Source organism: Rhinolophus ferrumequinum, chromosome 21 (genome assembly GCF_004115265.2).
Source record: "Rhinolophus ferrumequinum isolate MPI-CBG mRhiFer1 chromosome 21, mRhiFer1_v1.p, whole genome shotgun sequence".
Classification (NCBI taxonomy): domain Eukaryota; kingdom Metazoa; phylum Chordata; class Mammalia; order Chiroptera; family Rhinolophidae; genus Rhinolophus; species Rhinolophus ferrumequinum.
In genome coordinates this window covers 3,437,870-3,464,470 of record NC_046304.1, presented here as the reverse complement: position 1 = coordinate 3,464,470, position 26,601 = coordinate 3,437,870, and the positions used below count along the sequence as shown (strand labels likewise).

Below are 26,601 nucleotides of genomic sequence, written 5' to 3'. Positions count from 1 at the left end.
AGAATTGTAAGTAAAATTGTGTTTTAAAATAAAGTTTTAGTTGTATTTGGTTTCAGCTTTAAAATAATGCTTGTCCTCTCTTTTAGGTGTTTTTGCCTGGCTTTTTGTCCAGCAATCTTTATTATAAATATTTGAATGATCTCATCCATTCGGTTCGAGGGGATGAATTTCTGGGAGGAACTGTTTCACTGATCTCTCATGGCTCTGTCGGCCCTTCTGACGACTCCCATTCAGGTTGTTCCGACAGCTCAGCTTCTCAGGTATTAACTGATTTGCCTCTACCATTAGAAAAAAAGGAGTACAAATCCTTTCCTTCAAATACCAATAAAAGTATTAAGTTGTAAGTTTTAAGTTAAAGGAGAAATAAAATGAGCCTACTTACTATATGTTCACATCAAAGTGTTTGTACATATTACATTGTAAGGCACTATGCTGTTTCATTCAGGCCATTATGCTGCTTGACACTGTAGCTATTGGTTTTAATAATCAAATAATTTGATACACATTTATAGCCTCTGAAGAATTCTTTGTATAATTGTTTGGGAAATTTAGTAACTAAATTTGGGATGCTTTTTGTTATAGAATAATTGAGTGATTGCTAGATTTCTTAATATTATATTTCACTCAAGAGCTTTTGGTTTCATTTTGAACTATAGTGCTATTATACATTTCCTTAATCTTTTTTTTTTTTTTTTTGGAGTGCTTTCATTTAGTAAACCTTACCTGATTGTTCCCCAAATCACACGAAGTAGGTTATCCCCAAAAGGCATCCAAAGTGGATAGGAAAAAAGAAAACTATTTGTATTTGTAAATGGTATTTTATATATAGAAAATCCTAAAGAATCCACAAGAAAACTTGAAGAGCTAACAAATGAATTTAGTAAAACTCAAGGCAGAAGATCAACACACAAAAAGCAGTTATATTTCTATGCACTATCAATGATGAATCAAACAATGAAATTAATTATATATAATCAATGTTTCATAATGTTTTTAGAATGGGGGATATGTAAGGTTTGCTCTCCCAGACCTCAAAAAAAATTTAAATATATAAAAGAATACACATCAAAAACATTTCTGAAAAGGAAGAATTTGATCCAATTCAAGATTAAAAGAAGCGATAGGTTGAGGAAAAAGCTTTAATAAAAATATTTACAAATTCAAGGAAAACAACATAAACACAAATGCTGATCTGCAAAACTTCAATTGTCTAGTCCTGATTAACTCCTAGAAGAAAGTCTTTATTAAGAACCCTCTCAGTGATAAGTAACCGACAAATCAATATAAATACAACTTAATATCACCCGGGGTTTTGATATTGAGAAAAACACACAAAAAAACTTCACATAATGTTTAAATTGAAAAAATGGGCAGATATAGCTTGGAAATAAACAGTTTGTCAGTTAACAAAATGAAAATAAGAAAATTCTATTTGTAACAGCACCAAAAAGAATAAAATACTTAGGAATAAACTGGCCCAAGAGGATGTGAAACTGGTACACTGAAAACTACAAAACACTGATAAAGAAATTAAAGGCAGCTTAAACAGATACAATGTTGTCCCATGTTCATGGACAGGAAGATTTAATATTGTTAAGATGACAATACTCCCAAAGCAATCTACAGATGAAATGTAATTCTGATCAAAATGGAAAAGCTGATTCTAAAATTCATATGGAATTGCAAGGGACCCAGAATAGCTAAAGCAATCTTGATGTGATAAAAACAAAGTCAGACGATACACACTTCCTGATTTCAAAACTTACAAAGCAGTAGTAATCAAATCAGTGTAGGACTGGCATGAGGATAGACACATAGATTGATAGAGAAGAATTGAGAATACAGAAATAAACCCACATCTCTATGGTGAAATGATTTTTAACAAGGGTGCCAAGACCTTTCAATGGTGAAAGAATAATTTTTCAGTAAATGGTGCTGGGTCAACTAGATATCCAAATGCAAAAGAATAAAGTTGCAAAAATATGAAACATTAACTCAAAATGGATCAAAAGCTGAAAACTCTTAGAAGAAAACATAGGTGGCCATGGGGAATGACTGCTTAGTGGGCACAAGGTTTCCATTTGGGGTGATGAAAAATTATGGAACCAGATAGTGGTGATGACTGCACAACACTGTGAATATACAAAAATGTCACAGAATTGTACACTCTATAATGGTTAAGTTTAAGTGAATTTTATCTCAATAAAAAAATTAGTTGTATTTCTATGAACTTACAATTAAACAACTTGAATATGAAATTAAGAAAACAATTCCAGTTATAATAGCATCAAAAAGAATAAAATATTTAGAAATAAATATAGGGAATACAAAACTTACACTTGAAAACTACAAACTATTGTTGAAAGAAATTAAAGAAGATTTGAATGAAAGGAAAGACATCCCATGTTCATGGATCAGATTTTAATATGGCAATCCTCCCAAACTGGTGTATGGAGTCAGTGCACTCCCTCCCTATCAGAATCCTGACTGGCTTCTTTGTAGACATTGACAAGCTGATCCTAAAATTCGTATGGAAACTCAAGGGACCTCAAATAGTCAGAACAATCTTTAAAAAGAACTAAGTTGGAGAACTTTCACTTCCTGATTTCAAAAGTTATTACAAAGCATCAGCAATCAAGGCAGAGTTCAAGTTATTATCTAACCCAGCAATTCTATTCCTAGGTATATGCATATACACAAGAGAAATGAAAACATATATGCACAATAAACTTGTACAATACCATTATTCATAACAGCCAAAGATGCAAACAACCCAAATGTCCATCAACTGATGGATAAACAAAATGTGGTATGTCTGCACAAAAAATATTATTTGGCTATAAAAAGGAATAAAGTTCTGACACATGCTACACATGGATGAACCTTGAAAAGATTATGCTAAGTGAAAGACACTAGGAACAAAAGACCACATATTATATGGTTCCATTTATATGATTATGTTCAAAATAAGCAATTCAATAGAGACAGAGAGTAGATTAGCAGTAGTTTAGGACTGGAGGAATGGAGGATTTGGACAGTGACAGTAAAAGGATACAGGGTTTCTTTCTTGGGTAAAAAAATGTTCTAAAATGGACTGTGGTGACAATTAAGCAATTCTATGTACATATTAAATACCATTGAGTCACACAGTGTAAATGGGTTCATTGTATGGTATGTGAATTACATCTCAATAAAGCTGTACAAAAAAAGAAAGAAAAAAGAATACATACATTGTGATTTCAGTTGTAAAACCACAAGGACAAGTAACACTAATCTGTGCCATCAAAAGTCAGGATAGCGGCAACCCTGGCAGGGAGAAGGCTAGTGACTGGAAAGGGGCACAAGAGAGTTTCTGAGATACTGATAAGGTTCTGTTTCTTCATGCAGATATACGGGTTAGTTCTGTTTATGAGAAGTCTTCAAGCTGTATAGTTATGCTATGTTGAGTTTTCTGTATGTATGTAATACTTCAACCAAAAATATAAAAATATATTTTATAATTAGCACCTAGACCTTTTAATTACCTAAAAAAGCCCCAAACATTCCAGCCTATATCAAAAAACAAAATGGCAACCACATTCATCAGGTTACCTCCTATGTAATCTTAACAAAAGGAAAAGGTACTAAAGAGAGCCTCGTTGATGGCAATAAAACAGTACTTTCGCTAAGTTAAGAAAATTTGACCAAGGCCCAGTGTCAAACCTCCAAAGTGTTATTTATCTGTTTGAATAGTGATGAGAAAATAATTATACTATATTATTAAACTTATGGTAAAGAACACCAGAGGGGAAATATACTTCTGGCTCTACCACTTACTGTGTGACTTTAATAAAATCAATTAACTTTTTAATACGTCCTTAATATACGTCCTTTAATACGTCTATATATAAAATCATACCATTTACAAATACAAATAGTTTTCTTTCTTCCTATCCACTTTGGATGCCTTTTATTTTATTTTACTTTCTAATTCACTCTGGCTAAAACTTCCAGTACAGTGTCGAATAGAAGCGTTGAAAATCTTTGTCTTGTTCCCGATCTCAGGGGGGAAGCTTTCAGTTTTTCATCATTTAGTACAATGTTAGGTGTGGGTTTTTCATAAATGCTCTTTATCAAATTGAGGAAGTTCCCTACTATTCTTAATTTGTTGAATGGTTTTTTTCTTTTTCTTTTTTTTTAAGAATTATACTTTTTTTTTTTTTTTTTAATTTATTGGGGAAGGGGAACAGGACTTTATTGGGGAACAGTGTGTACTTCCAGGCCTTTTTTCTAAGTCAAGTTGTTGTCCTTTCAGTCTTAGTTGTGGAGGGCGCAGCTCAGCAACAGGTCCAGTTGCCGTTGCTAGTTGCAGGGGGCGCAGCCCACCATCCCTTGCGGGAGTTGAACCAGCAACCTTGTGGTTGAGAGGACGTGCTCCAACCAACTGAGCCACCGGGAGCTCAGTGGCAGCTCAGCTCAAGGTGCCGTGTTCAATCTTAGTTGCAGGGGGCGCTGCCCACCATCCCTTGCAGGACTGGAGGATTGAACTGGCAACCTTGTGGTTGAGAGCCCACTGGCCCATGTGGGAATCGAACCAGCAGCCTTTTGGAGTTAGGAGCATGGAGCTGTAACCGCCTGAGCCACCATGCCGGCCACTGTTGAATGGTTTTTTAATCAAGGAAGTGTGTTGGATGTTTTCAAAGGCTCTTTTTGTTATCAGTTGAGATGATTGTGTGGGCTTTTGGTTTTTACTCTATTTGATAAGATATACTACATTAATTGATTATCAGATATTAAACCAAACTTATGTTCCTAGGATAAATCCCACTTGGTTGTAGTATATAATTATTTTTATATGTTGCTAGATTTGGTTTGCTAGTATTTTGTTGAGGATTTTGTATCTCTGCTCGAGATGTTGATCTGTAGTTTTCTTGTGGTGTCTGGTTTTGGAATCTGAGTAATCATAGCCTCATAAAAGAGTTCCCTCTTCTTTATTCTGGTGCCTCTTTCTTTTTAATCATGTGCCCTTCTGGGTACATAAAGAGAGCCCTTACCCCACCCCCATAGAGTGTTCTATAAGTGTTCAATTATTTATTTTATTTGATTAACCTATATTTTAGTTATGGATATTAAGCCTATTCCTGTCTTTTGTTATTTTAAACAATGTTACAGTGAATAATCTTGTATATAAGTCATATTTCATAAGTGTGAGTCTATAATTGAGTTTTTAGAAGTGGAATAATTTCTGGGTCAACCCATGGCTCTATTTCATAGAAATATCAATTCTGACTTGCTTTTTTTGTGGAGGTGAGGAGTTGGAGGTAGAATACTGGAGGGGAACTTATTACACTCATCTATCTGGTCATTTTAAAATTTTCTTAGCTTTTGTCACATAGTCTCACTGAGAATCAAAAGCATGTTTTTTTTTGTAAAAGTTGGACTTTACATTTATCAGCCAAGATACATACGCCTGAATGGGTAGAAGTTTTGCACACTTGGGAAAATAATGCTGTGAAGATACCACATTTATTGGAACTTGAGTCATGAAGAAAAACAGATTTGGCATACAAGTGTATATGTTGTACATTTTAATATTGAGCTTTTCTCTTACAGTTATATTTTGATGTTTTATTTCAGAATCATTGCTGTTAAGCATCTCAGTAGTGATGGGATTAAGTGAAAATTACATGTATTTCAAACACTGAAGCTTTTGTAGAGATCTATTATATTCCAAACCCAGGACTGATTTGGTTCCTGAATAATATACTACTAATTCTGCAATTTCTGTTGTAGTCCAGTGTGAAAAAAGCCAGTGTTAAAATTCTGAAAAATTTTGATGAAGCGATAATTGTGGATGCTGCCAGTCTGGATCCAGAATCTTTATATCAACGGACATATGCAGGGTAAGTTTGGTGCATGTCTAGAATTTTTACAAGTATAGTGAATTTCGCATCTTTATTTTTTAGTTAAAAATTTTATAGTTATTTCTAATCTATTATTATATGCCCAACACTTTTACGTATGGTATGCAGTAGAACATGGTTAAGAGTAAAGGCTCAGAAATGACTGCCTGGGTTTTATCTTGGCTCAGCCATTTATTGGCAAGCTACTTAACCTCTTTGTGTCTGTTTTTAATCTATAAAATGAGGATAATATTAGTACTTCATTGGGTTGTTGAGGGAATTAAATGAGATAACAAATAAAAATATTTAAAACACTGCCTGGTATCTAGTAAGCACTCCACAAATATTACCATTATTATTACATCAGCATATAAAAGACTGATGAGTGTCATATTTATATAGTATGTTTTGGACTATCTCTTCCATATTTCATTTGATTCCTATGTTAGCTACTTCAGAGTCCCTGTCTTAAAAGCAAAAATAAAAATAAAGTACAAAGATGTCAACGTCGTTTATTATGGACTATATAACTAATACTTGGAAAATGGAACAAAATTATTCCTTTGTAGTTAAGAATTACTTGGTTGTTTATTTTATCCTATAATAAAAAGACAGTGATTCATGGGATATGCTACTTACTGAACTTTACCACAAATCAAATCATAAAATCACTTTCTCTTCTCTAAAGATGGCTTGATTAACACTTAAGCCTTTGTAAAGGCCTCATCACCCCACCCCAATGCCAGTCCCAGCAGGGCCATAAAAAAGCGATTTTAACATGTTTAATTGCTTTTATCAGAGAGTAACAGTGATATTTGGGAGACCAAGGAGTCTGAAAGGTACTTTGAAGTAAATAAAAGGTTGTTTGACCACATTATCTTTGGAAAGCACACTTCAGCTGTGTCAACGTTGTAGTAATCTTTATTTCTACTTTAGGAAATGGTGGACAATAAACCTAAATGAGTTAATTCCCAAAGGTGATACTTACTCTTAAGGAATGGTTGGTTCATTTATTTTAAACCTTACTTAAGAAAGTCTACCAATTGCAAGATGTTTTACTTAGTTTTTGTGTGTGTGTGTGTAAAATAAATACACATTTTAAAAGATAACTTATAAAATAGGCCATAAATAAAGAATGATTTTTCTTCATCTTTAAAGATAGTTTCAGTGTTTGTTTTAATTTTAGGGTTGTAGAATCTTCCTGAAATTTTTCTCAAGGCAAACAAATTTGTATTAGTTGGTGTACTGCACCCATGTATGAAATGATGACTTATTACTAGGAAGGATATCTAAAATAAGAACCACTTTGCCTGAAATGAAATAGGCATCACAAAATTTGTTTTTCTTCTTTTAACTAACTTTTAATTATAAATACATTAATATCTTCTTATAAAAAATTAAATTTTTTTAAGATAAGGCTAATGTCCCTTTTGATCACACACCAATGCTTATTTTCTCTCCTTCCTACTCAGCATAATCACTGTTATGTTATGGTGTATATTTTTATTGGCTTATTTTTGTGTAATTGATATTATCTTCTGTATCTTGGGCTTTCCTTCATAGTGAGTTTTGTAGATTTTTCTGTTAGTCTATACAGATTTATCTCATTTTAAATATGTTGTAGTATTCTATAAATAATATTAATTATAGCTTATAACTGTGGCAAAATATTTCATACTCTTGTGCCACTATTTGGTCATTTTGGTATTAATGAGTATTTAAGTTGTTTTCAATTTTTCTGTTATACACAGTATAGCGAAGGACTTCCTTTTATATACTTCCTTGTACCAAGAAGCAATCTTACCTTTTTATTTAAAGGAATTTACCTTTAAAATATCTGACACTTTACATTCTTACCAGTCATTAATAAAGATACTAATTTTCCCCCACATACTTGTCAATACTAAATAATAGACTTTTAAATTTTTTTACCAATCTTGGATTATTGCTCATGAGATAGAGCTTCCTTTGGCATTTATTGGTTGTTGAGGTTTTCCTTTTGTGAATTGATGATTCATCTCCTTTACACATTTTTCTTTTGAGTAATTTCTTAGTGACTTGTTAGAATTCTAACAATTCTGGGTATTAATTATTGGTTACTGATAGCTGTTAAAAATAAGACCTTTTACTGTGTTCTTTGCCTTTTAACTTTGCTTTATATTACTATAGTTTTATAACATATAACTATTACATATAGTTACTCTAGCTTTATAGTACATTTTGTCTCCCCTTTTACAAAATTAGGCTGTTCTTGTGTCTTTTCTATTTGAATTTTAGAATTTTGAATGACCTTTTAATGCACCATGTTTTATAAACCTTTTGGGGATTTTGAATGGAATTGCATTGAATTAAAGATTATTTTGCTTTCTGTGGGGGATGGTTCTATTTAAAGTAAGCTGCATTTTGAATAACATGGGATAGCTATAAATTGTATTTCTAACTTTCTGGATTTAGATGAGATGCTTAAAAATTGATTTTTTTTTCTTTTTAATTTAAAATTGATTGTTAGAAATTATATTCTTCTTTTCATACTTAGGAAGATGACATTTGGAAGAGTTAGTGACTTGGGGCAATTCATCCGAGAATCTGAGCCTGAACCCGATGTAAAGAAATCAAAAGGTTTGTGGTGTTTTCATACTTACTATTAAGCTTTTACTCATGTTAGTCATTGACTGTAAGTGAAGAATCTTTTAAAATTTAAACTGCTTATTTTACAAAACAACTGCCATGACTTTTACCTTGTACTTATAGTATAACAAGTGAGTAAAAGGGCTTCATGTAATCACATCTCTAATACAGCCTCTTTCTCTGAATCAAAAGTTAACTTGCTTTATCATTCAGAAGACACATCTATATGAAAAAATATACATCACCTTTTTATTTAATGGTGAAATTCCCAATCCAGATTGACCTTGAAGTTTATCTTGAGACCCTTTATTTTATTAAATTTCGTCTAAATCGCTGAAAGTTATTATGAAATACATGTGGAAAATATTAGTAGGTTGAAATTAAAATCCTTTGTTTAAACAGAAGAGTTAAACACAGAAACCATTTTTAACGAGTACATTTTTTATGACTAATTTCAGCTTCCAAGCGATTTATACAGGAAGATTTTGGAAATCAATATGGATCCATTCAGATGATATGACAATTTTCAGTGTGATTGGATTGACAGTATTGTCCTTAGTAAACGATACTAACTTTTATAAGAAGAAAATGTTCCATTTTGATATGTGTTTAAGAGCTATTATTTGTTTTCCTATGGAATTTAATAGGACTGCATTCCTATTATGTTTATCTCATTTTTTAATGCAACTGTTGTTTGGCTAAAGAATCATACCACTTTGGTTGATGAACCAGGTTCCTTTTAGGTTAGATAAACATTGACAGAATACACAGAAAATGCAGTTGTTGAAATAATTTAGTCCAACAAAGGGCCTGTTACCTATTTAATTTTAAATAATTGATTTTATTTCCTGTTTTGCCAGAGAAGTCCAAGGTACACAGTTGGGAAAAGTGTAAAGACTGAAAGAAGTTACACAGTTCATTGAGTAAATAATTTTGGAGTGCCTCTGTGTGCTCATATTCTCTGAACAATTTAGAAGATATAGATCCTGCCATTAAGAAGCTTACAGTAGTGTCTTTTAATCGAGTAAAAGATGAATACTAGGAAGAGGTCACTGGTAGCCTTGCAACAGAGGAAGTGCTGGACAACCGCTGTGGGGTATTGGCCAGGAAGGACTCTATATTATAGAGTAGCTTTTGTCAGTGGAGATAGTAGGTTCTCTGGTATCAATAGAATCTCTGAGCTGTTTGGGTTTTTTTTGTTTGTTTTTTGTGTTTTGTGTTTTTTTGAGAATTCGTATAAGAGTTTATTTGAGCCGAACTGACAGCATATGCTAGGAGCAAGATCTCAAACGCTCTGTGTATTTTGTTGTTGTTATTTTTGTTTTTTTTTAAGCTGGTCTTACTCTTCCGACAGCTCATGAAGAAGTATTACGGCTCCAGAATATAGGTGTTGGGTGTTTGCAGTTTCTTTTTGTTTGTTTTGTGCGAATTAACGTACATTATGAGTAGTTAAAGATATGCAAGAAAATTTTCCCCAAACCACTATCATTCTATTCATTCAGTCTCTTCATATTATTCATTCATTCATTCTGAAATATGAGTGCCTACTATATATGCATCTACCATTCTAGGTATTGGGAAGAAAATAAAATTCTTGCCTTCATGGAGCTTACATTTTATTGGAAGAAACAGTAAACAGATAAACAGGTAGATAAACAATTGTGCGTGTGCTTATATATTTATACAAAATATATATAAGCAGAGTAAGCGACTGGAAGAGTAGTGGGGAGTACTATTTTAGCAATGGTTGTCAGGAAGGGTCTCACTGAGTAGCATTTTGAGTAGAGACCTGAGCAAATTGGGGTAGTAAGCCTTGGCAATTTCTGGAGGAAGGGCATTCTTGGCAGAAGGAAAAAGAATAGAGGCTTTGAAGTTTAAGAGCTTAGCATGATCAAGGAATCAAAGAGCAGCAAGAAATGATGTTGCTGAAGAGGAGTGTGGAAAGGGTTAAGTGGTAGAAGGCGAATGAGGTTGGGAGGGTTACCACAAACCATGGTAGGGACTTAAAAATGTTGAGAACACATTGCACATTGGAGTAGGGAGGTAACATGGTGTGATTGATATTTTAAAGGGACAGCTCTAGCAGTTGTTTGGAAAATAGAGTGTAGGGGTTTAAGATGAGAAGCAGGGAAACGTTCTTGCCATGGTCTAAGTAAGGGATGATGAGGTTGGTTGTAGATTAGATGGTGGTTTTGTTTTGCACTTTCAGTTTGCTGCCAATGTGACACTAGATGATAATTTTCTTTTATCAAGTGAAGAGAGAAGAAAAATCCAGAACTCTGAAACAGTTTTTCAAAGATTTTTCAAAGCATGATGTTTGCAGGTTAAATACTCTGTTATGTGAACAGTTTCTATTAATGGTAATATTCCTTTACGTTTTGGGGGAAGTTGTACAAAAAAAAAAATGTCCATGTCTTGAAGTAAGAGCATTTTTAATTTAAAATTATGCATGAAATCTCCATTCAACTTTGGCTTTGTTTACTAGGATCCATGTTCTCACAAGCTATGAAGAAATGGGTGCAAGGAAATACTGATGAGGTAAATTCTACTTTTAGTGTAAAGAGACTCCTGCTTATAAGCGGCACCTTGTCTAACTAAGGTTTTAAGGTTTCTCTTTCTTTAGTTCCTATGTTGAAGCAGCATGGCACATCATTGCTCCCTTATCCAGGGTATAACAAGAAAGGGTGGGCCCTTCTTAGCATCTAACAAGTTCTTGGTAAAGGCACTGGAGTCCAGAGACTCTGGCCATTGAAAAATATCCATGCATTCAACTTTTCATCAACTGGCAGGCATCAGCAATCAGTTTAGAAACAAAAGCTCAAATATTTCCTTCCTCATTTTCATTTTTACTTTCAGAACTGGAGGCTTGCTTTTTGAATAGTTAAGTACGTTGAGAGATGGGAGTGGAAAAATAAAAATATTTTGTTCTGACCATCTAGTGTGAAAATTGTTATGATGTTGGGTACCCAGTAGTTGACTCTGGAAGACAATAAATAGCATGTTAATATATCATAGTCAGAGGGTGACCCAGGTCCTTTGATACCTGGCAATGTGGTTCTTATCCAAATACGTGGAAATGATATGCAGTTGTGTTTAGAGCACTGATAATATATGTCTTGATTCTTCTAATGAATAACTGTTACCAACAGTTTGAATTACTTCTTTTAGGCCCAAGAAGAGCTAGCATGGAAGATTGCTAAAATGATAGTCAGTGATGTTATGCAGCAGGCACAATATGATCAACCATTAGAGAAGTCTACAAAGGTAAGGATGACTTGTGTTCTGATCTAGTTTGTTTAAAACTAAAAAGAATTAGATTCTAGATATATAAATATAAAAAAAGACGAGAGCTTCTGCTTCTGCCTTTGAAGGATTAACTACCTACCATAGGAATTGCCCTCTCATCATAAACAACTAGAAAATTGACAAACTGAATGAAACAACTACTCCTAGATATTAGGTAGCAGTCAGTAGAGGGCTATAATTCTTAAAAGAAGGGTAATGTTTAGGCGATCCATAGCTTACTGCCTAGAAGCAGTTTCCAAAGTGCAGGGAGGGGAAAACCTAACAGAGTTCATAGTCTTGCTTAATTGAGGAGTCAGAATTCAAAGTTTGGAGAGCCCAACGTGGCTAGAATTCCTAGAACAGGGTACGAGGATAGGAGCTGCACAGAGAGATCCAGAGATATTTAGAGGGGTCCCTTCAAGTCCTTGCCCTAATACATATGTTGGGTGAAAATGACCATGGCCAGGGGGAAAATACCAGAAATTAATAGTCTGAACAGTTCCTGGAACATAGGGCTAAGAATAATTCATGTTCCTGCTGACCAGTGTGGACAGATCTTGTAATACACAAGGTATTGGGTAGTATCCTCAGAAACATGCCTTACTACTGGAGCTAAATTAACCATAGAGTAAAGTACCTTAACCAAGCTAAAGAGCAGTTTTTTGAAAAGACAGAACTGCTCTATAAGTAACAACTGCATGAAGAAAGGTCAACTCTCCTTAAAGGAATAACAAAATTCAGCAACCAAAAGTGTAAAAATGCAATATCTGACATCCAATCAAATACTACCGGGCATGCAAGGAAGCAGAACAACTTGACACATAGCCAGGAGAAAATACAATCCACAGAAAACAAACTCTTAAAAAATACTGAATTCAAAAGAACTCAGGAAAATGGGCAAAAGAGAAGAAAGAGTCAATGTGACAAATAGGAGACAAAGAGCAAGATGGTAGAGTTAAACCAAATCATATTAATAATTACATTAAACATAGATGGCTTAAATAGTCTAGTTGAAACACAGAGAATGTCAGATTGGAAATAAAGCAGAACCTAATTATACACAGTTGACTCCTGAACAATGAAGAGTTTGAATTGCGCAGGTCCACATGAGGATTTTTTTCAATTGACCTGAGTTCAGTTGACGTTATCCAACTGGCAGTTGGTCACCTGGCAGTTGGGAATCTATGTATGTGGAGGGCTTTTCAACTGCATGAGCTGTTATTGCCCCTAACCCCAGCATCATTCAAGGATCAACTTCCATAAGAAGCCCACTTTAAATATAAAGAAATCAGTTAGAAAGATGGAAAAGATATACTATGTAGATGCTATCAAAATAAGCTAGAATGGCTTTATTATTACAAGTCAGAATAAATTTCAAAACAAGGAATACTACCAGGCACAAAGAAGGACATTTTATATAATAAAAAGGTCAGTTCATTAAGAACCTAAATGACGTTTATAAAACAGTGCATCCAGTAACCGCAGAATACACATTCTTTTGGCATTTACATGGGAACATTCACCAGGCTATATACCACATTCTGGGTCATAAAAAAAGTTTTAATGAATTCCAAAGGATTTAAGTCATGCAGTCTGTTCTCTGAACACAAAGGAATTAAACAAGAAATCAATAACAGAACAATATGAGGAAAATATCCACATATTTGGAAATTAAACAACATACTTCTAAGGTAACCCATTAGTCAATGAAGAAATCACAAGGGAAAGTTAGAAAATATTTTGTACTGAATTAAAGTGAAAATACAGCATAATATTTATGGGCTACTGCTAAAGCAGTTCTTAGATGGTAATTTATAGCATTAAAAGTTTATATTAGACAATAAGAAAGGTCTCAGTCTATCTTAAGAAACTGGAAAATAAATAAACCCAAAGAAATCAGAAAGAAGGAAATAGTTAAGATAAAGGTGAATATCAATTATACAGAAAACAGGAGGACAATAAAGAAAAATCAAAAGCTGGCTTTTTGAAAAGACCATTTAAATTGATAAACCTAAGTGGGGGTGAGGAAAGAAATTAGACATGAATTACCAATACCAAGATTGAAAGAGGGGACACCAGTACAGATCCTACAGATATTAAAATGATAATAGGGGAATTTTATGAACAACTTCTTGCTAATATATTAAACAGCTTGGATGAAATGGAGAAATTCCTTGAAAGACAAATTACCAAAGCTCAGTCAAGAAGAAATAGATAATCTGAGTAATGCTGTATCTGTTAAAGAAATGGACTTTGAGGGGTTAATATCCAAAATACATACAGAACGCATATAACTCAGTAGCCCCCCCAAAAAACCAAATATTCTGATTAAAAAATGGACAAAGGACCTGAATAAACATTTTTCCAAAGAAGACATACAAATGGCCAACAGGTACATGAAAAGGTGCTCAATATCACTAATCATCAGGGAATTGCAAATTATAACCACAGTGAGATATCACCTTACATTTGTTTGATGGCTATATCAAAAAATAAGTATTGGTGAAGATGTAGAAAAAAGGAAAACGTTTGTTGAAAAGTAACTCCGTTATGCTCATAGAGGCCTGCTAGAAGGTTATGCAGTGTATTGTGTAGCATGCAGTGTATTATGTGTGTAATAAAAATTAAAAAGAAAAAATTGTCTTTGTTTTTAACCTTTGGCATTTTAGTTATGATGTGTTTTAGTGTGGGCATCTTTGGGCTCATCTTGTTTGGGATTCTTTGTGCTTCCTGGGTTGGTATTTCTATTTCCTTTGCCAGGTTAGGGAAGTTTTCAGTCATTATTTCTTCAAATAGATAATTTTGATCCCTTGCTGTCTCTCTTCTCCTTAGGGTACCCCTATGATGTGAATGTTAGTATGCTTGATGTTGTCCCAGAGGACCCTTGTTCACTATTGGTGGGAATGTAAATTGGTATGACCATTATGGAAAACAATGTGGAGGTTCCTCAAAGAATTAAAAATAGAACTACCATATGATCCAGCAATCCCACCTCTGGATACATGTTTGAAGGAAATGATACCACTTCCTCAAAGAAATACCTATACCCCCATGCTCATTTCAGCAGTATTCACAATATCAAGACATGGAAATAACCTAAATGTTTATCGACAAATGAATGGATCAAGGCAATTTGTGTGTGTATGTGTATGTGTGTGTGTACACAGTGGTATATTATTCAGCTATAAAAAACAATGAAATTCTGTCTTCCAATCAAGATGACAGAGTAGTTAAATGCTGTACTCACCTCCCACTACCACATCAAAATTACAACTAAACTACAGAGTAAACATCATTGAGAACTGCCTGAAGTCTAGCTGAACAGAAGTCGTATAACTAAGGATATGCAGAATAAGCTACATCAAGACTGGTAGGACAGGCAGAGATGCGAAACAGGGTGGTCTCACACCCATTTGGGTGATTAAAAATCAGGAGGGATATCTTGAGTGGGGAGGTACCCCTGAGTAGCATGAGGTCCTAGCCCCACACCAGGTACCCCAGCCCTGGGTTCTAGTGCCAGGAAGAGAAGTCCCCACAAATTCTGGCTGTGAAAAACAGCAGGGATTGTGAATGACTGAGCCTCACTTCATATTGAAAGATACACACAGACTGAAGTAAAGGGATGGAAAAAATATTTCATGTAAATGGAAATGAAAAAAAAAAGGGTGGGGTAGCAATATTTATACCAGACAAAATAGACTTTAAAACGAAGGCTATAACAAGAGACAAAGAAGGACCCAGCAATTTCACTTCTGGGTATTTATCCGAAGAAACCCAAAACACTACTTCAGAGGGACATGTGTATCCATATGTTCATTAAAGCATAGTTTACAATGGCCAAGATATGGAACCTAAGTGTCCATCAATAAATTAATGGATAAAGAAGTAGTAGTATATATATACACAGAGGAATGTTACTCGACCATAAAAAAGAAATGAAATCTTGACATTTGCAACAACATGGACAGATCTAGAGGGTACTGTGCTAAGTGAAATACATCAGACTGAAAAAGACAAATACCATATGATCTCATTTATATGTGGAATCTAAAGAACAAAATAAATGAACAAATAAACCAAAAACAAGCTCATACATACAGAGATCATTTTGATGCTTGCCAGATGGGAGGGGGGTTGAAGGAATGGGTGAAAAAGGTGAAGGGATTAAGAACTATAAATTAGTAGTTGCCAAATAGTCATGGGGATGTAAGGTATAACAGGGAATATAGTTAATAGTATTGTAATAACTATGTATGATATCAGATGGGTACTAGATTTATCAGGGTGTTCACTTCCTAAATTTTATAAATGTCTAATCACTAAGTTGTACACCTGAAACTAATATAATATTGTATGTCAACTGCAATTTAAAAAATTAAAAACAAAGAATGAAATCCTGCCATTTGTGGCAAGATGGACGGACCTGAGGGCAATATGCTAAGTGAAATATGTCAGAGAAAGAAATGCTGTATGACTTCACTTACATATGAAAGCTGAAAAAGTTGAACTCACAGAAACAGTAAAATGGTGAATAACAGGGGCTAGGGGTTGGGGAAATGGAGAAATATTGGTCAAAGGGTACAGACTTCCAATTAGAAGATGAATTAGTCCTGGGATTCTAATGTACATCATGGTGACTGTAGTTAACTATATTGTCTTATACTTGAAAGTTGCTAATAGAGATCTTAAATAGTTTCACTATTTAAAAGTATAAATTGGTAGTTACAAAATAGTCACAGGGATGTAAAGTACAGCATAGGGAGTATAGTCAATAATATTGTAATAACTGTATAGTGCCAGATGAGTACTGGACTTACTGGGGGGATCACTTCATAAATTATATAAATGTCTTACTACTACACTGTACATCTGAAACTAATATAAAATAATATTGAATGTTAACTATAATTGAAAAATTAAAAAAAAATTTAAAGTAATTATGTGAGGTGAAAGATGTGTTAACTAACCTTATGTAGTAATCATTTTGCAGTATATATGTATATTGAATCATCATGTTACACACTTTAAACTTATACAGTGTCATGTCAATTATATCAATAAAATTGCAAGGGAGCAGGAAAAAAGGAATTCAATTTATAGTTAAAACCTTCCCACAAAGAAAACTCCAGGCCCACATAGAATTTAAAAAAGAAATCATTCCAGTGCTAGACAAAGTTCCAGAAAATTAAAGAGGAGGTACTATTTCTCAACACATTCTATGAGGCCAGCCAGTATTGCCTTCACACCAAACACTGGACAAAGACATTACAAGAAAAGAAGACTGTAGATTAGTATCCCTCATGAACATACATTGAAAATCCTTAACAAAACATAAGGAAAGCAATCAGCACTATATAAAAAGGATAATACATCCTGCATGACATGTGGGGGCTATCTAACCCAGGAAAGCAAGGTTGTTTCCATATTTGAAAATCAATTACTGTAATGCATCATACAAGCAAAAATATATGATCATCTCAATAGATGCAGAAAAAGAATTTGACAAAATTCAACAAGATGACAAAACTCTCAGGAATCTAGGAACAGAAGGGAACTCCCGAAACCTGATAAAAGTGACAGCTAAAATAATACTAAAATGGGAAAGACAGAATGCTTCCTTCTATGGAAGAAGGCAAGGATATCCACTCTAAAACATTTGCACTGGAGGTCCTAACCAGTGCAAAAGGGCAAGGGAAAAAAGGTATATAGATGGTAAAGGAAGGAATAAACTGGTTTTCTTTGCAGAAGACATCATCATTCATGTAGACATTCCTAAAGCTGCTTTATCCAATATGATAGTTACTAATACAGAATAGATGTGTGAATAATACAGAATATTTCCATCATCACAGAAAGTTCTTCTGGACAGTAATGTCTAAGAGATCTACAGAAAAGCTATTACAACTAATACATTTAGCACTGCTGCAGTATATGAGGTCAGTATACAAAAATGAATTGCATTTCTGTATACTAGCAATTAACAATTGGAAATTGAAATAAAAACAATACACCTGTCCTACCCAAACACTTCCAAATAATTGAAGAAGAGACAATACTCCCTAACTCATTTTATGAGGCCAACATTACCCTGATACCAAAACCTGGTAAGGATAACACAAAGAAAATTACAGCCCAATATCTCTGATGAATACAGATGCAAAAATCCTAAGCAAAATTCTAGCAAATTGCATGCAACAATGCATTAAAAGGATTATACATCACGACCAAGTGGGGTTCATCCCTGGGGCACAAGGATGGTTCAACATACACAAATCAATCAATGTGTTACACCACATAAACAAAATAAAGGACAGAAATCATATGATTATATCAATAAATGCAGGAAAAGCATTTGACAAGATAAAACATCCATTTATGATTAAAACACTTAATAGGTATAGAAGGAAACACATTAACATAATAAAGGCCATATATGACAAACCCTCAGCTAATACCATAATTAACAGTGAAAAACTGAAGCCCTTTGCTCTATGATCAGGAACACAACAGGGCTATCCCCTATCATCTCTGCTTTTCAAAGTGGTATTGGAAGTCCTCGCCAGAGCAGTCAGGCAAGAGAAAGAAATAAAAGGCATCCAAATTGGGAATGAAGAAGTTAAGTTGTCACTCTTTGAAGATGACATGATGCTATATATAGAAAACCCTAAAGAATCCACCAAAAAGCTATTAGAAACAATAAACGAATACAGTCAAGTTGCCAGCTACAAAATCAACGTGCAAAAGTCCATTGCATTCTAATGAAATCTCAGAAAAAGAAATAAATAAAAAATTCCTTTTTGCAGTTGCAACAAAAAGCATAAAATAGTTAGGAATAAACTTAACCAAGGATATGAAAGACCTATATGCTGAAAACTATAAGACATTTTTAAAAGAAATTGAAGACACAAAGAGATGGAAAGACATCCCATGTTCATGGATTGGAAGAATCAAGATAGTTAAAATGGCCGTATTACCCAAAGCAATATACAGATTTAATGTAATCCCCATCAAAACCCCAATGACATTTTTAAAAGAAATAGAACAAAAAAATCATCAGATTTGTATGGAACCACAAAAGACCCCAGATAGCCAAAGCAATCTTATGAGAAAAGAACAATGCTGGAGGTATCACACTCCCTGACTTTAGCTTATACTACAGGGCTACAGTAATCAAAACAGCATGGTATTGGCAGAAAAACAGACACACAGACCAATGGAATAGAATTGAGAACCCAGAAATAAACCACATAAATATGGACAGATAATTTTTGACAAAGAAGCCAAAAAGATACAATGGAGAAAAGACAGCCTATTCCATAAATGGTGCTGGGAGAATTGGAAAGCCACATGCAAAAGAATGAAACTAGGCTGCTCTCTGTCACCGTGTACCAAAATTAATTCAAAATGGATCAAAGACCTAAACATAAGACCTGAAACAGTAAACTGCATAGAAGAAAACATAGGTACTAAACTTATGGACCTTGGGTTCAAAGAACATTTTATGAAGTTGACTCCAAAGGCAAGGAAAGTAAAAGCTAAAATAAATGAATGGAACTATATCAAACTAAAAAGCTTCTGCACAGCAAAAGAAAACATTGACAAAATAAAGGGGCAACCAGCCGAATGGGAGAAGATGTTTGCAAACAATGCCTCTGATAAGGGGCTAATATCCAAAATATATAAGGAACTCGTACAACTCAACAACAAAAAAAACCAAACCAATCCAATTGAAAAATGGGCAGAACACCTGAAGAGACATTTCTCCAAAGAAGATACACAAATGGCAAATAGACATAACAAAAAATGCTCAACATCACTAATCGTCAGAGAAATGCAAATAAAAACCACCAGGAGATATCACCTCACCCCAGTCAGAATGGCTATTATCAACAAGACAAATAGTAGTAACGAGTGTTGGGGAAGCTGTGGAAAAAAAAGAACCCTCATACACTGTCGGTGGTAATGCAGATTGGTGCAGCCGCTATGGAAGGCAGTGTGGAGGTTCCTCAAAAAATTAAGAATAGAATTACCATATCACCCAGCAATCCCTCTTCTAGGTATCTACCAAAAAAATCTGAAAACATTTATCCATAAAGACATATGTGCTCCAGTGTTCATTGCAGCTTTATTTACGGTGGCCAAGACATGGAAACAACCAAAGTGACCTTCGATAGATGAATGGATAAAGAAATTGTGGTATATATACACAATGGAATACTATTTGGCCATAAGAAAAGATGAAATAGTACCATTTGCAACAACACAGATGGATCTTGAGATTATATTCCTAAGCGAAATAAATCAGACAGAAAAAGTAGAGAACCATATGATTTCACTGATATGTGGTATTTAAAACTGAAAACAACAAACAAGACAAACAAATGAAGAAACAAAAACTCATAGACATAGACAATAGTTTAGTGGTTACCAGAGGATAAGTGGGGAGAGGGGTTCTAGAAGAGGATAAACGGGGTCAAATATATTGTGATGCGGAAGGAGAATTGACTCTAGGTGGTGAACACATAATGTGAGATATAGGTGAGGTATTAGAAAATTGTATACCTGAAATCTATGTAACTTTACTAACAGTTGTCACTCCAATGAACTTTAATTAAAAAAAAAAAGAAATAAAAACAATACAATGTACAATAGCATTGAAAAAACAAAAATTTTAGGAATCTATTTAACAAAGTATGTGTAAGATTTATACAATATAAACTACAAAACAACATAGCAGAATTAAAGATTTAATAAAAGCAAATAAATCATGTTTGAATCAAAAGACTCAGTGTTGTTAAGGTATCATTTCTCCCCAAGATGACGATGATGATGATGATGATGATGATGATGAAGAAGATGATTGAGGTATAATTGACATATAACATTATATTAGTTTCATGTGTACATCATATCGATATGATGTTTGTATCCATTGGGAAATGATCACCACGATATGTCTACTTAACATCATCACCATATCGATACAAAATTGTTTTTCTTATGAGAACTTTTAAGATCTTGCTTAGCAACTTCCAAATAGGTACCACAGTATTATTAACTATAGTCACCATGCTGTACATTAGCCAAGATTATTGATAGATTCAGTACAAACACAATAAAAATTCCAGCAGGCTTTTTTTTTTTGGTAGAAATTGACAAGATGATTATAAAATGTATTGGGAGATAAATGAACTAGAATAACAAAAAAAAATGTTGGAAAAGGGCACGAAATGGAAAGACTAACACTGCTTGGCTTCCCATTTATTGTAAAGCTACATGATTAAGGCATTGGGATATTACTTACATGGGGGTAGACATAAAGATTGTTGGAACAAATGTAGAGTGCAGAAGTAGACCCAAACATACGTAGTCAATTGATGTTTGATATATGTGCCAAGATAATTCATTGGGAAAATGTTAGTCTTTTTAGTTTATGGTACTGGAATAACTAGATACACATAGGGGTTGGGGAGAGAAGGTGATTGTTGTTCCTTACAACATATACAAAATCAATTCAAAATGGATCATAGACCTAAATATAAGAACTAAAACTACGAAAATTGTAGGAGAAAATCTTTGTGATTTTGGGTTAGGCAAAGATTTCTTAAATCACACAAAGCATGAGACATAAAAGAGAAAATTCAATAAATTGAACTTCATCAAAAGTAGAAACTTCTGCTTATTAAAAGGCACTGTGGGGGTGGCTGGTTGGTTAGAGTATGAGCTCTTAACACAAGGTTGCTGGTTCAATTCCTGCTTTGGATGGTGGGCTGCGCCCCCTGCAACTAAGATTGAAAATGGCAACTCAACTTGGAGCTGAGCTGCATCCTCCACAACTAGATTGAAGGACAACGACTTGGAGCTGATGGGCCTTGGAAAAACACACTGTTCCCCAATATTCCCCAATTAAAAACAAAAAAAAGACACTGAAGAAAATGAAAAGGCAAGTTACAGACTGGGAGAAGGTATTTGTAAAACATTTTTCTGATAAAGGAGTTATATCCAGAATATATAAAGAATTCTTGAACTCAATCAGAAGACCAACAATTGGATGTTTTTTTAAATGGGCAAAAAAGTTATGAACAGACATTACACATAGAAGATATACAGATGGCAAACACTCATATGCAAAGAGCTCAACATAATTAGTTGTAGGGAAATAACAGACTAAAGTCACAGTGATACACAGGTGCATATTGGATAGAATGGCTAGAATTAAAAAGACTGATAGTACCGTGTGTTCGCAAGGATGTAAGGCAGTTTCAACTCTAATACATTACTGGTGGGAATGCAAAATGCCACAGCCACTTTGAAAATCAATTTGGCAGTTTCTTAAAAAGTAAAACATAAACCATCCAGGTTCTGTTGGGGAACTCTGATGTCACAATTTTTTTTTTAAAGTTCTTTTTTCATGGGTTCATCATATAAGTATTCCCCAGAGAAAACTGTTATCAGTCTCCTGTCTGGAAGATAAAAGCCAGGCTACCAATGCTCTAAAAGCCAAGCAGGAAAAGCTAGAGAACTCTCAGTATTCATTGTGTGTGTGTGTGTGTGTGTGTGTGTGTGTGTGTGTGTATGTGTATGTTTGTGTGTGTGTATATATATACACACAATTCCCTTCTTAATTCCCCCCTTTTTTTAATTAAAAAATTTTTTCCAATTACAGTTGACTTACAATATTAATTTCAGGTGTACAGCATAGTGGTTAGACATTTATATAACTTACAAAGTATTCCCCCAATAAGTCTTGCTCCCACCTGACACCATGTATAGTTATTATTATATTATTGACTATATTCCCTAAGCTGTACTTTACATCCCCAGAACTATTTTGTAACTGCCAATTTGTACCTCTTAATCCCTTCATCACCTTACTGAGTCCCCAAACCCCCCTCCCATCTGACGATCATCAGTTTGTTCTCCACATCCACGAGTTTGTGTTTTGTAGACTCCACATATAAGTGAAATCATATGGTATTTGTCTTTCTCTGCCTAACTTATTTCATTTAGCGTAACACCCTCTGGGTCTACCAAGTGTCGCAAATGGCAAGGCTTCATTCTTTTTTTATGGCCGAGTAATATTCCATTGAATACGAGTATATGTACCACTTCTTTATCCATTTGTCTTTTGATTGGAGTACTTAATCCATTTAAAATAATTATTGATAGATATGTAGTTAGTGCAATTTTATTAATTGTTTTCTGATTGTTTTTGTAGTTCTTTGTTCTTTTGTTAGGCTCGTGCTCTCTTGTATGTTGTTGACTGGCTGTAGTGTTGTGTTTGGATTCCTTTCTCTATATTTCTTGTATATCTATTATAGATTTTTGGTTTGTGGTTACAATTTGCTTCATGTAAACCAAGCTATTATTTATGGCAGCCTATTTTAAGTTGATGGTTGCTTGTTTGAACACAGTCTATAATCACTACCATTTTTACTCATCCCCTACACATTTATGTTTTGTCATTATTTTTTACGTGTGTGTGTGTGTGTCCCTTAATTTCCTGTTGTAATTATACACGATAGTCCTGCTTTTGCCTTTTAACCTTTGTACTAGTTTTAGTGTTGGTTGATCCACTGCTTTTATTAGGTTTGCCTTTGTCAGTGAGATTTTTTTTTCTTTGCAGTATTTTCTTACTCATATATTTTTTTTTCCTTCTTAAAAAAGTCCCTTTCACATTTCTGTTTTTAATTAAATTTATTCGGCTGATAATGGTCAACAAAACTGCATTTATTTCAAGTGTACAATTCTATAATATGTCATCTATATATTGCATTATGTGTTCACCATCCAGAGTCAGTACTCCTTCCATCACCATATATTCGACCCAATATTTCTTGTAACACTGATTTGGTGGTGATGAATTCCTTTAGCTTCTCTTGTCTGGGAAGCTCTTTATCTGTCCTTTGATTCTAAAAGATAGCCTTGCTTGGTGGAATAATCTTGGTTGTAGGTCCTTGCTTTTCATCACTTTTAATATGTCCTGCCAATCACTTCTGTCCTACAAAGTTTCTCTTAAGAAATCAGCTGATGGTCTTACGGAAGCTCCCTTGTAACCTAACTGCTTTTTCCTTGCTACTTTTAAGATTCTATCTTTAACCTTTGGCATTTTAATTATGGTATGTCTTAGCATGGATCCCTTTGGGTTCATCTTGTTTGGAACTCTGTGCTTCCTGGGCTGGTATGTCTATTTCATTCAAAAGATTAGGAAAGTTTACAGTCATTATTTCTCCAAATGGGTTTTTGATCCCTTGCTCCCTCTCTTCTCCTTCGGGTACCTCTGTGATGTGAATGTTGCTGGACTTGATGTTGTCCCAGAGGCTCCTTAAACTATCCTCATTTTTTGGATTCTGTTTTCTTCTTGATGTTTTGATTATTTTCCACTACCTTGTCTTCCAAATCACTGATTTGATCCTCTGCTTCCTCCAGTCAGCTGTTGATTCCATCTAATGTGTTCTTCATTTCAGTTACTGTATTCATTTCTGACTGGTTGGGATTTTTTTGTTTGTTATTTTGTGGGGTTTTTTAAATTTTATCGGGGAATATTGGTGAATTGGGGGACAGTGTGTTTCTCCAGGGCCCATCAGCTCCAAGTAGTTGTCCTTCAATCTAGTCGTGGAGGGTGCAGCTCAGCTCCAAGTCCAGTCGCTGTTTTCAGTCTTTAGTTGCAGGGGCACAGCCCACCATCCCATGCGGGAATTGAACCAGCAACCTTGTTGTTGAGAGCTCGCACTCTAACCAACTGAGCCATCTGGTCGCCTCTCCGGAAACTCAGTGCAGCTGGTTGTCTTCAGTCTAGTTGTGGAGGGTGCAACTCAGTGGCCCATGTGGGAATCGAACTGGCAACCCTGTGTTCAGAGCTCGCGCTCTAATTGAGCCATCAGGCCGCACCCTGACTGGTTCTTGTTTATGTTTTCTATTTCCTTTCTAATGTTTCCTATCTCTCTTTGTTGAAGTTCTCACTGAGATTATCAGTTCTTCCCCTAAGTTCATTGAACATCCTTATAATCAGTGTTTTGAACTTTGCATCTGGTGGATTGCTTGCCTCCATTTTGTTCAATTCTTTTTCTGAAGTTTTGTTCTTTTATTTGGGACATGTTTCTTTGTTTCCTTATTTTAGCTGCCTCCCTGTGTTTGTGTCTATGTATTAGATAGATATGCTATGTCTCCCAGTCTTGGCACAGGGGCCTTACATAGTATATGTCCTCTATTTAATCTCCCTCTTCTTAGTACAGGATCCTTGTTCTTGGTCATACCTAATAAACCTTTGCCCAAAGACCCTATGTTTTAATCTGCTCAGAGAAGAAATCTGCTTGGGTTGCTTTTCAGACAGGGATAGTCACCTAGGTGATCAGAATTGCAAAACAATAACTGTAGATTGTTAACTTCTAAAACAAAATTTTGAGAAATCCTTATGTTTGCACTCACCTCCATTCCTTTTTATCAGAGGTCCTGGTACCTCCAATTTCCAGGCTTTGAGGGACTCTGCGTTGTAAATCAGGTTGCTTGTCAGGTTTTTCCACTTTACTCTTAGGATTGAGTTTTTTGGATCTGCTTAGTAATTTACCACTCATCCATTTGCTTCCAGCTTCTAAAATTTTGTTGTTGCCTCTTCTTTCAATTTCCTCATTCATATGAGAGTGTGTGTGGGTGTGTAAGTCCTGTTTTACGAAGGAGTGAATTGAATGGGTGTGATCAATCTGCCATCTTTACCTGGATGTCAACAGCCATAATTGTTAGGAAATTCTGACTTTCCATAAGCTAATACTCTGTTTCTCTATGGCTTCACCAGCTAATTCTAGTTTTGTCCACAAGAGCCACACAAATAACCTCGAAAATTGAAGAGAGCCACTTAATCCCCTCCCAGTATTTTCTTCAAGCCAAACACTCCCAATTCGTTCAACAGTTTTACTTTCTCTAACTTTAGTAGATTCACAAAGACTTACTGTGATAGGAGAATTTCTGTTCATATTCTTTGTAAAGGCATTAAACTCCTCTCTCATTTATCTTAGCAAAAATTAGGAATCAGAGTTAAATATGTTCAGATGATAGCCCTTAATAAACCCCAGTAGTTTGGAGGGCTTGAATTTCTATTTAGGTTCAGCCATCACCCTTTCCTTGTTAACTTTCTAGCCAACTTTTTACTCTAAGAATCGTCATTACCAGAGCTTGGTTTAATTTTGAACTTTTCACAAAGCTGCTTCATGCCATAGCTCTTTCCACTTTTGTAGACTTTATCCTCTTTTCTATATAAGGGTTATAATTTTGGTCTATGTTTATCTTTACTGGTTCAGTCAAACCTAAAATAGCAAAAAGCAAGATGAAAGTGTATAAAGAAGTGTAAGGTAGTTATTTTTGTGATTCCCCATTATTATGTGGGTGGTAAGATGTTTGACAATATGAAAATGTTTTTTAGAAACCATTTTGGAAAGCAGATGTTTAAAATTAAGCTTTTTGTTTGAGTTGTATATTCAGATTTTATTACCATGTGCTTTTCATTTTTAGGATAAACAGATAATATTTTGCTATATTTTATTTTTTAAGCTTGCTAGGCCTTCTCTTTGGTCAGGATGTCTGTCCTGCCTGCCCTTTAGGGGTCAGCAATATACTGGTGTAGAAGAAGCACTAGGCTAGCAGAATTAGTTTAGTCCATTTTTAGTCAAAATGTGTGACCTTTTGAAGTTATTTTCCTTTCCCAGTTCCTTGTTTCTTCGTCAGTAGATCAGATAAATTGGACTACCGTGTTTCCCTAAAAATAAGACCTAACCGGAAAACAGCCCTAGCGTGATTTTTCAGGATGACAGCC

At 34.6% G+C, this 26,601-nt stretch overlaps 1 protein-coding gene across 1 annotated transcript in view; it reads left to right on the top strand.

The window, feature by feature from the left end:
- The window catches only part of AKAP10 (A-kinase anchoring protein 10), a 76,829-nt gene that overhangs the window by 48,567 nt on the left and 1,661 nt on the right, over positions 1–26,601 (top strand). The window contains exons 10-14 of the mRNA XM_033090049.1: positions 87–260; positions 5,773–5,882; positions 8,419–8,501; positions 10,996–11,048; positions 11,679–11,774. Of these exons, the coding sequence (XP_032945940.1) occupies positions 87–260; positions 5,773–5,882; positions 8,419–8,501; positions 10,996–11,048; positions 11,679–11,774 (516 nt within the window). The remainder of the gene's footprint in view (positions 1–86; positions 261–5,772; positions 5,883–8,418; positions 8,502–10,995; positions 11,049–11,678; positions 11,775–26,601) is intronic.